General features: G+C 31.6%; 1 protein-coding gene across 1 annotated transcript; it reads right to left on the reverse strand.

The window, feature by feature from the left end:
* Positions 1-8,013: 8,013 nt before the first annotated feature.
* Positions 8,014-10,662, reverse strand: LOC126689799 (receptor-like protein EIX2). The gene has a single exon (XM_050384978.1). The coding sequence runs from the start codon at positions 10,660-10,662 to the stop codon at positions 8,014-8,016; it is 2,649 nt and encodes an 882-aa protein (XP_050240935.1).
* Between the last annotated feature and the right edge of the window lie 1,480 nt (positions 10,663-12,142).

The raw sequence follows: 12,142 nt of genomic DNA on the forward strand, positions 1-12,142 counted from the left end.
TATTTGATTTTTAAATTATGGGAAAATTATTTAGCTACACTATTCAATTTTTTGGAAAGAAAAACAAATAATTCAAAGAAATTATTTCGTGTATTTTTTTTTAATTTATTGGTCAAAGGAAATTATTTAAAATGATTCTACAACTTCTATAAATTTTACTACATAAGACTTACAAACTAATGTATTAATTTGTAAAACACAACAAAAAAGTAATGTTGTTGATGTGACACTAATTGTATTCATAATCATTGCTATGCCAATTTGTAAACATTTTGTAGTCAAATTGATGAAATCTAGTCCTATATACATCAGAGCCAATTGGAACAATACAATCTTGTAGGACATATGAGAAAAATTCAAGTAATTTATAACCTCTAATAATGTAATAATGTTAAAGGCATAACATTTTCACTACAAATCTCAGTCCTATCATTCCAAATTGATGAAGTCCATTCCTACATCAGTGCCAATTGGAGCAATGCAATTTTGTAGGACATATGAGAAAAATTCGAGTAATCTATAACCTCTAATAATAGAGTAGTGCTATAGTATATGCCTAACATTTTCACAACAAAGTCCAAGTAATAAGTTATTACTGATTTTTACATGAGTTTACCACTTACATTACTTTTTTACTTATCATTAACAACTTATTACCTAGGTTGATGTTAGGCTCTACTTCTATAATGCCTAGGCTAATGGTAAACGTTTAGGCCAACATTTTCTCATTTGGAAGGGTAGTTGGATCAAATGATTTACCATTAGCCTAGGCATCACCACTAATAATACAATAAATAGAACTTTGGGCAATAAGACACAGACTTATATTCATCAAAAAAAAAAAGAAAAAAAGACACAGACTTATTTATCATGAAATCTGGAGGATAAATATATTAACTTAGAAGGGGGTTCTACATTGGTTATTAATTGGCTAACAACCCGTGACATTTTGACCTCAGATATATTTGATTTGGTTTTGGATTGCAGGTTCCTAATGGAACGAGACTAGACCATGCATCCTCATCACAAATACCGTGAGGCGAATGAATGTGCATCTTTAATGGTTAAAATGGGTTGATACCAGAGCATCCGAGTGCAAGGTTATGATCAATACCATCCTTTTGTGTATTAAAAACTTAAAGAGTTATGCTTGGAATCCCTTGGTAATGCCGATGGACTAGTGTCTTTTCGCCTTTTGTTTTGTTTTGTTTTGTTTTTTTTTTTTTTTTTTTTTTTTTTTTTTTTTTTTACAAATAATCTAATTTTTATCCTTTTAGAAAATAAACTAACTTTTAGTTTTTGTCATAAATTTAATATAAAATATAAAAGTTACAAAAAACTATATCTGTTGATAACCAAAAAAAAAAAGAAAAGAATATAATGTTTTTCATTAAAAAAAAGTCTGAAAAAGTTTGTTAACAGACATGTTTAGACTCTAGAGTTGTCTTACTTCACCATGGTGATTAAGGAGATCATTTATATGTAATTTTAGTGTATGACTTTTTTAATAAATTAAATTATGTAAATTGTTTAAATAATACACAAAATGTCACATGTTTACTTGTGTGAATAGAAAATGTCCTACCACACATTTCTTAAAAAAGAAAGCTCCAAATAAGTTTGATGTCAAACTTTTCTGTGTATGTTAGCAATTTGGGAAAGAATTTCTAGAAAATTAAGATCATAAATTTTTTTTTTTTTTTTATTTACAACTATGATAAGGGGCGTAGCTATGTGTGAGGGTGGGGGGCCCTGGCCACCCCAAAAATTTGAAATTTTTTTAAATATATAAGTAATTTAATGTTTTCAAAATTTAGTCTAAAAAATAAGAGTTGGCCCTCCCCAAATATTTGATTTAATCCAATGATGCTCTTAAAAAAATGGTCTAATAATTATAGAGACATAATATTATTTTTCACAATTCTATTTTTTATTGTAAAAAATGCTCTTATATCTGTTAAATATTTGATAAAGCTTGGCATCAAGCATATTTGAATCTATATATTTTTCAACCAGTTATGTGGCAATTAACAAGTCATTGACTCATTAAAAAAATAATGTCACTAAAACTATAAATGAAATGTCTCTTTAGTTACTACATAATCGGTTAGAGTAAGATAACTTCAAATATATTTGAAACCTAACTTATTCCTCCAAGTTTTGAATCATTCATGTTTTTGAAAATTTCATTAGTTCAATTGAAAGATTTTTTACTTTCTTCAGTATAAAATTTGATAATTTGTATCGAAAATGAAATTTTTTAAGAATTTCACTATAAAAATAATAAAAATGAATTTTATTTTATGTAATATCACCATCAAACATAATTTTGATTGAAATTACTAAATTCTTTTTGTTGTTTCTTGGTGTGTGTATATATAACTTATCAAATAAAAAAGTGTGCATATAATAAAAAAGCCTATATATATATATGTACGTGAAGTTATTTTAATAAATATATTAAAATTACAACTTGGCCCTCCAAACAAAAATTCAAAACTCCACCTCTTATTGTGAGTTGTGACATAAGAAATGATAGATTATAAATTTTTTAATGGAAACCAAATGATTAGCGTAAGTGATAGACAACAACCGGCATTATGCTACGCATAGTCGAAGAAGTCATGACCAAAAAAAAAAGTTACCACCGTTCTAGATCTGACTTTTAAGACTAACAATGTACTGACAAAATAGGCCTCATCGCTGCTGCCATGTCCACAACCACAATATGTCACACTCTCACTCTGTGCAGAGCCGCAGAGGTCCATGGTCAGCTGAGGAAGCATTATTTAGTCGCAATTCAGGTGAGGAAGCATTATTTAGTCGCTTTTTTTTTTTTTTGACAAGCTCTGAGAGATTGATTGAACCATTACGTTATAACACAAGCTCTGAGAGATTGATTGAACCATTACGTTATAACTACCCAAGTTTGATCTTTTTTTAGTTGAGAATTAGCATGCGAATGACAATTTTTTGCTTTTTAGTTGGCATATATTGAATATTGAATGAATTCTTTAATACATAAAGATAGGGAAAAAGAGTGTTTACCCAAGCAAACAACCAAACTCACCCATCTCATGATCTCGTTGCAGGTGGCTATAAATTGAAAATTCAGGTACTCTAATGAGTGCATATAAGTTGTTTGTGAAATTGCCTGAACGGGTTCGTCTTGTATTTTTGTTCTCTGTTAATGATTTTCTTGTAAATATTTCAAACCGCAATTATTTTTTTATTCATTTTCCAAAAAATTTCTCATTGTGTAATTGTTTGATCCTTTGGTCATTATCATTGTGAAAAAGTGAAATTACATATTTTAGGGCTTTGATCTTGTTGATTAGTTCAGTAGTGGCTAGGAATATCTGTCTTCCTAGCAACATTATGAATTAGATTTATGACACCAAGCAAGAGAGAGGAATTGAAAAACAAAGGTTTTCTATACAAGATTTTTTCTATTGATTTTTTTTTTTTTAAGATTTGTATTTGTATTTTTTTTTCCTTATGGATCTTCCTCCTATATTACTGTTTGCTAATTATGGTCCTTTGGTTTTATGGTATTTATCCTGAGACTTCTACAGTTTAGCTTCTTCTTTTTTGAGATTTTGTGGATTTAGTTAATTTGAATTTATGGTTCTTAGGATTTTAGATTGAAGAATTTGATTGAACCACGGATGTGGTGTTTGGACATAAAATTTTTATTGTGTAATTCATATTTTGGAGAATTTGATTACATTCTATTAATTACAAGCGTGAAGCAATATCCTGACATTACAATGGTAATGATTGGAAGTAATCAACCATGTTATTAATGACAGGGCACTGTTGACAGGCTTATTGTTCTGTTTCTATACATTATAATTGCTATTTGTTCGGGAGGCATCACCCTACCTTTCTGCAGATCTTGATTTCTATACTGGCCAGTATTGGAGTTTCGACAAGGTATGCAGCAGATGTCTTCTTTTTTTTTCTTTTTTTTTTTAAATGGTTTCTGTCTGTTTTTTGTTAGAGAGGTTCTGAAGGTCTCATCTCATGGTCCAGATTTTTTACCATTATGTGGAAATATGATTTTGTTTTCTTTGCAAGGTTCCAGAAATTATCCTATAGCTTTCTCTGCTATTGTTGGTATCCGTTTGGAAATTGCTTATTTACAGTAGTTTATTTGCATTGTGTTTATCAAAATGTATAGCTTTTGGTAACTTTTATGTTAAATTTGTTACAAAAAAAAAAAACTAAAAGCTAGATTATTTGCAAAAAAATGGCTTAGACAAAAAGTAATAAGCAAATTTTTTTTAAACAATTCCCAAATGCAGACTTGATGTGATTAACCAATGTTTATCTTTGGAACCCTGATGAGTGTTGTTGCATTGTTATCCTCCATCTCTATATTTTATATATATATGAATTTATAGTAAAATTCATTATTTAGTTTTTTTTTTTTTTTTGTTGGTTATAATTTCAACACTCAATCTGCTATTACATAAAGCTATCCAGTCAATTAAATCTTTCTGTTTCCTTACATGTTCTGTGTTGATTTCTTGTTTTATGTAGTTACTTCTTTTCAGTTGTTACGTGACTTAATAATGCAGTCACAAGAGCAAGCCCGTTCAGGTCCTATTTATGTGATCAATGCTGCTTTGTTGCTACTTTCGTACTTTTTAATGTTGCATACTGAAAACGAATTTTAGGAATGTTGAGTGACATACTTGTTGTGAGGGAGTGTTTTTAAATTATAGACTAAAGTACACTTGTTTGGGGTTGTTTTTATCTTGGCCCTTTACATTTCAAAATTTTCATTTTGGCTCTTCAAGTTTGATTCATTTTCCTGCTTGGCCCTTTATGTTTTAAAAATGAAGGGTTAAAATGAAAATTTTGAAACATTAAGGGCCAAAAGAAAAAATGAATCAAACATGAAGGGCCAAAGTGTAATTTTGGAAAGTTGACTTTAGTCTAAATTAAAAACAACCCCAAAGTTTAAAGGCCAAAAGTTGACTTTAGTCTAAATTATATGATAAGAGAATATGGTGACCTAAAGTCACATTCTGACTAAATTGGGCATTAATTTAAGTGAGGTAGGATTTTAAGTTACTACAAAGAAAGAAGTTCATGCAAGCCCACCCCTTTAAAAAAAGGGTGGGGCGTCTAGGAGGAAGTTGCTGATTAGTAACTGAGTGTGAAAGCAAGAAGCAATTCAGAACTTTTGAAAACAAATAGAAGAACCAAAAAGTAGAACCATAAATTTATTCTTTAAAGTTTGCTTATGCTTGATACTTCCCTAACTAATGAGCTAGCTTGATGCTACTTTCAAAGCTGTTTGTTTGTTGCACTATGAATGACACTGCTTATGATATTAAGTCAGTATGCATCTTTGAGCCCTAGGGAAAATCTTCTTATTTCTTTTTTTCTTTCTTTTTTTAATTATTATTATTATTCAAGAATGACAGGTGTTGAAATGATTATCAAAAAGACAGGCATTGAAATGATTTGACTGGCTTTTCCATAGAGGATTGATGTCTATACTTAAGCAAACAGTCCTTTTCAGATGACCCATCACAATGTTGAGGCCTCTATGGTTGTGAAATTTGGAGAGCAAAAATCAATTGCTGGCATTATAATGGAAAGAGGTTTGTGATATTCAAAAGATTCTTTTAGCATATGATATGAAATGTATTTCTTTGGAAATTGCACTCTTATTTCATATACTAGGATTATCATATCATCTGCTAGCACATGAATTGGGTGAATTTTACTAGGATCTTTTTTTTTTTTTTTTTATACAGCTACTAGGATCTAATTATATTAGATAAAGAGTAATATATTCTGGCTTCTATGACAATAGTATTTCCTCATTTTTTAAAATTAGAATCATGATAATCCAACAAGATCTCATTGATTTGATTCTCCAATGCGGCACCTAAGTCATTTCACTATCTGAAAGCTCTCGTATGCTTCTTTTGTCAATTGGATAGTATTATTGGAAAGACAACAATACACTTCTTTTTTCTTCATAAAAGATTCTATTTTTTAATTATTTGAATCTATAGAATTTAGAATAGTGATTGGTACTTCAACATGTATGATCATATTCTTAATTCAAAGAAGATTTAATGACATATTTTAAGAAGTCTACATGGATTAATGAAAATCAAGATTTGGGGTAGTTGACATTTAATGAGTATTTTGATAATTATATTAAATGATTGTTTGTGAACATTTTCCTTAGCCTTATTTATATATTTATTTACTTATACAAGTCCAGTTTCTCTATATTTTTGTTTGACTAGAACATTGAAGTCATTTCTTTGTTGTCTTTGGAAGTTGAATTTTAATTTTGATGCATAAAAAGGCTATTAATGCAAAAACCAAGCACAGAATCTAATACATTATTACACTTTTTGACCATTTATTTGTAAGAATTGCAAAAAAAGACCTATTTATATATTTGCCTCAGTATGAGTAATACACAGAGCAGTAGTGGAATGCTGAAGAAAAACTAAGGTTAGACTCGTGTTCTAAATTGACAGTGAACAATGTTAGAAGAGTGATGTTGAAAGAATAAACTAAGGTCTATATTAATAATGTTATACTAGTAATTTTCTATTTTAAATTTCATTTCTCCTCGTCATGGCAACCATAGTCTCAATTGTGTATTTGGTATTTTTTTGTTATATAAGTTTTTGTTGTTCTATGACACTCTCCAAGAGAATTTATGTTTAATTTTGGTTTTTGGTGGTTGAATTACAAATTCTGAACAAATATTGAGAAATTGGTTTGAAAAACATTTTTTTGACATGTTTACGAATTAAATTTTTAGTGCTAATGATTAGTTTGTTTCCTTGTTTTGTTTTGATATCTTCCTGAAACTTAACTTTTATATATATATATATATATATATATATATTAATGCCTTTTGAATTGTAACGACTATTCAATTTGTGCTGGTAGAGATATGATGACACACTCATGTTTCAAATTACAGAATATTTGTGATGATTTTTAAATCTTTTATGCTAGGTAATCCAGTATCATTATGCGTGAATAGGCTAGCATCCACTTGACAGAATATTTAAAGTAATTTTGTTTTTAACAAATTATTGTTCCTTATTCTAAATGATATAGAGATAATTGACTTTAAATTAAAGGAGGATGTGAATATGTGATAGAATCAATTTTTTTATTTGTTATAAATATTCTCTAACAGTAGTACTTATAAAAAAATATTCTCTAATGGTAATTTATACGTGCATGGTACGTGGCTCAAAACTAGATTCTTATAATTTTTAAAAGCACCAGTTGAATCTAGTAGAAATGTTTTTAAAAGCGCCATGAACCTAGTAAGGTTTCTCAAAACAAAAACAAAAAGTTGAACCTAGTAGAAATGGTTTCTAGACAACCTTTTTTCTCTCTCTAATGTTCATAGGAGTAATGGACTTGTTTTCAAGCACTCGTTGGACTTTTAAGGTATTAGCAATTTGAAAACTAAAAGCAGACTCGTTTGCAGCATTCTTTGCTGTTCTTGAAAATTTTTCATGAAAGGCTTTGACACTATACTATAATCTTGAGGGATGAAACTGGTTTCAAGGACAACATTTTGCCGTGCTTCAACTGTATTAAAATTTGATAAGTTTTATATCTGAACTATTTTCATTTCTAATATAAGAAATTCTATTTGAATATACTATTTGGTTTTGGATTATTTGGTACCCACTCATCCAGAACAAAACTTACAAGATACATGAGAATAAGGAATAGTACCTGAATTAGGGTGCGCCACACACATTTCTTCGTGATTTGCTTTTAGCCTTCTTGAACAGGAGTAAGTTCCGTTGCCATTCTAGTTTGCTGCAAATTACTCTCATTTGAATTTAAAAACAACCTTCAACTAAGTAGAATACATGACAATGCAAGCTGTGGAAGCATCTTCCAAGACAGTACCACTCATTTAACATTTTTTAATACTTAAAAATAAAGAAGTTACAACACACAAGGTGACCATCGAATGAAATTATTGCTGACACTTTACTTGGGAGGAGTTTGTTGGCGTTGAAACTTCCTCTGCAATTTGGCGGCACCGACTACTACTGTCACATAAATTTTGTCAGACATGTTGCCCAGGAAGCGGAAATAAGAATGTCTCCAAGATCTGTTCAGTATTAAAGAGCCCCATAATCCCCAAAATCCTGTAATAAATCCGAGTCCGCTGCTTAAATAAAATGAAGGTATTTTGAAGCCATCATGCCCTTCTTTTTGAATGCCATGATTTTCTTCATCTCCCATTTCATTGCTACAATGTGAATCTTCGAATAATTCATCCCTCGAGCATATCTTTGACAACGGAAACCCACAAAGTTGAGGATTCCCCATGAAGGATGAGTAATTCAATGCTTGGAGTTGGGTAGAATGTGGAATTTCTCCTGACAAGTTGTTATGTGACACGTCCAAGTGAGAGAGGAAGGTTAGACTTGACATGCTAGCTGGCATTGTGCATGAAAGGTGATTCCTTGATAAATCAAGAGCCTCTAAACTTTCCATTTTACCAGTGTTTGGTGGGATAGGTCCAACCAGATGATTTCTTGACAAATTCAAACCTTGCAATCCAACAAGGCTCGTAACTTCCGTAGGAATTTCTCCCGATAAGTTATTGGAAGATAGGTCAAGTAATTTTACAAGTCTAAGAATAGTGCTGTATACTAGCTCCTTAGATTTGACTGTGAGTTTGATACCTTCAGAATAGGTTGTGTAAGGATAATAGACTAAGGAAAGGGTTTCCTCAAAGGAAGTCATGCCATCAAAGACACATCTTGGAATGGTTCCAGATAAATTATTTGAAGCAAGATCTAAAATTTTCAAATTTTTTAGTCGGCACATCTGCAAGGGAATATGTCCACTGAATGTATTATATCGCAATTCAAGAATCATCAAGTATTGTAAATTTTCACTAATCAATTCCAATACGTTACCCGATAACTTGTTGTGGGCAAGGCCTAGAACTCTCAAGGCAAAGCAATTTTTCAACGATGAAGTCACTTCTCCAGAAAGACTGTTGTTGTCCAATCGCAGGGTCTTCAGATTTATTAAGTGACAAATTGAGTTAGGAATTTGTCCAGAAAGATTGTTATTAGCTAAGTTTAGAATGACCAAATTCTGCCCATATTCCCAACAGTCTGGAATCTTTCCTGATAAATTATTTGAAGATAAATCCAAATAACCTATAGAGTTATCTACAGACAATATTCCACATAAGTGCGAAATTGATCCAAAAAATGAATTTTCTGCTAGAGCCAATATTCTCAAGCTGACGGAGAAACGAGGCAGGCGACTCCTAAAGTAATTGTGACTCAAATCCAGTAGTGAAAGTTGGAGTTGCGATGAAAAATCTGGCACATTTCCTTTGAGCTCATTGAAAGACAAATCCATATGCTTGACCCTGGAAGAAAGGTTCCAAAACCAATCTGGCACGACATCCACAATACTGGCATAAGAGATATTAATGGAAGAATAATTGTTTTGTGATCTAAGCCACTGTGGAAATTTTGGGCCTAGTAGGCAAGAACCCAACCCAATGGTTTCAAGTTGAAAGGGTGGAATCCAGCTTGAACTCACATTCAACACCAACTGGTTTGAAGAAAGATCTAACAACCGCAGACTACTGAAATTTTTTAAGTGAGCTTCCGTGATGTTACCCTCCAAGTAATTCCTAGCCACATTCAAGGCAACCAGTTGAGAGAGTTGTACAAGACTTTGCTCTAAGGACCCGTTCAATTGATTGTCGGAAAGATACAACTCTCTCAGTGATGAAGATTTGTTAAGCTGGATTTCTTTTTGAAACAGGCCTAAAGTTAATGGTATTGGACCTTTGAGATTATTCTTTGAGAGATCAAGGTAGGTGAGAGAAGTCATGTTCCCAAAAGCGTCTGGGATCAAACCTTGTAACTGACATATTGAAAGATTAAGGTAAACCACACTATGGCCAATTTCAAACAACCAATCTGGTATTGGAGAATTGAAATTATTATCCGAGAGATCAAGGATTTTAAGAGAGGTAAAATTCACGTGATGCAAATATTGAGGAAGCTTGTGAAGTTTACAATAAAATAAATGTAATTCTACCAGAGAGCTTAGCATATTTATTGCATCAAGCCAATCCTCTGCACTGCTAAGATCAACACCACTCAGATCAAGAACTTTCAAAAAAGAAAGACCATAAACCCAATTGAGATTTTTGGCTTTTAAAGAAAAGCCATTTCCACTCAAATCCAGATACTCCAAGTGTGAGAGGTTTCCAAGACTACTAGGAATGGGTCCTCGAAAATTGGCATTAGATAGGTTGAGATATTCAATATACTGAAGAGAGCCAATAAATTCTGGAATTGGAATATTGTTGAAATTATTTTGACTCAAGTCTAGGTATCTCACATTTGGTAGATGAAGCAAAGATTGACTAATCTCACCTTGCAATTTGTCGGATGGGTCTGGACTGTGGAGATCAAGTTTGGTCACATGACCTGTTACGTTGTCACATCCAACTCCTCTCCATTTGCAACAATCTTCTTCGGCCTTCCATGAAGAGAAGCGGTCTAAACCACTCCTAAAGCCTCCTTTAAACGTGAGAAGAGCATCACGCTCACTGTCCATGCACCGAATCGCGCCACTCAAACTGAACTCCATGCATTGAAGCCCAGTGATGAGATAAACTAGTAGTTGAATAAACTTACTTCCATGAATCATCATGATCAGGATTGCACTTGAGATCGATTTCCAGGTTTCAGCACTAATTGAAAGACAGTATTGTTTACTAGAGGTAGTCTTTTTTTTTAGTCAACTGAAGGTAGTCTTAAGCGTGTTAAAAGAACGTAAACAACTCTATTTTGCACTCTGCATTTTGTTCAATGAAGACTTCATATAAAACATGCTTCGTTCTCTTCTTTTTGTCTTTTTTTCTTTTATTTTTCATATTTTTTTCATTAGAAGTTATCTCCTGTCTAGTGCGCCGAAACTTCCTGTGCGATGGAAACTTTCCACCTACCAGAATGCGCCCAGGGACAACGGGCCAAAGGAGACCAGACCACTAGGTTTAACCGAGAAGATTTTTTTTTTTTTTTTTTTTAATTTTTTGAGAATCAACCGAGAAGATCAACCGCACATTCATTATCCAGAGATTCATGTGCCACAAGCCACAACTGAACCGACATCTCCTTGAGCAAACCATTCTATGATTCTATCAACCGTGGTCGAGTCAGGATTTTAGCCTAAATGATGCAAGATTAAAAGATAAAATTAAGTATAAAATTAATTTAAAAAATATTAATAAATAAATAATTATATGTTAATAGAATTATCATACAAGATGTAATATAAATGTAATTTTTTTTTTTTTTTTTTCATACCTAGAAAGGCTAGAATTCAATTTAGACTCATTATTATGAACAAATTTCTTCATAATCTCAATTAATTACAAGTATATATTTCGCATCATTAAAATAATTAATTAATTAATATAAAAGTTTTAAGAATTCAAAAATACATCTGTAGACATGTATATGTGCCTCAATGCCTATAAAGCTTTTCAAAATTATGTAGAATTCAACCTTTTTTTAGTCAATTAGGTAGTCTTTTTTTTGAGTCAACTAAAGGTACTCTTAAACGCGTTAAAAGAACGTAAACAACTCTATTTTGCACTTTGCCTTTTGTTCAATGAATATTGAAGACTTCATATATAAAAGTCATAGTCTTCCTTTGTCTTTTCCCTTTATTAGTCATCTCATGTCTAGACTCTAGTATGGAAACTTTCCACCTACCAATGGGCCCAGGGACAACGGCCCAAAAGAGGCCAGCCCACTGGGTTTAACCGAGAAGATCAACTGCACATTCATTATCCGGAGATTCATGTGCCACATGTAGCCCCACCCGGCCAACATCTCCTTGGGCAAGCCATTCTGTTGAACCACGGCGGAGTCAGGATTTTAGCTTATAATAATGAATATTAAAAGACAAAATTTAGTAAAAAAATTAATTTGAAAAATTTTAATAACAAAATAAATAAAAAAATTATATGCTAATATAATTATCATACACAATATAATATAAATGTAAATTTTAATTTATTTTTTATAGCTAGAAAGGCTAGAATTCAATTCAGACTCATTTT

Source organism: Quercus robur, chromosome 6, assembly GCF_932294415.1.
Source record: "Quercus robur chromosome 6, dhQueRobu3.1, whole genome shotgun sequence".
NCBI classification, from domain to species: domain Eukaryota; kingdom Viridiplantae; phylum Streptophyta; class Magnoliopsida; order Fagales; family Fagaceae; genus Quercus; species Quercus robur.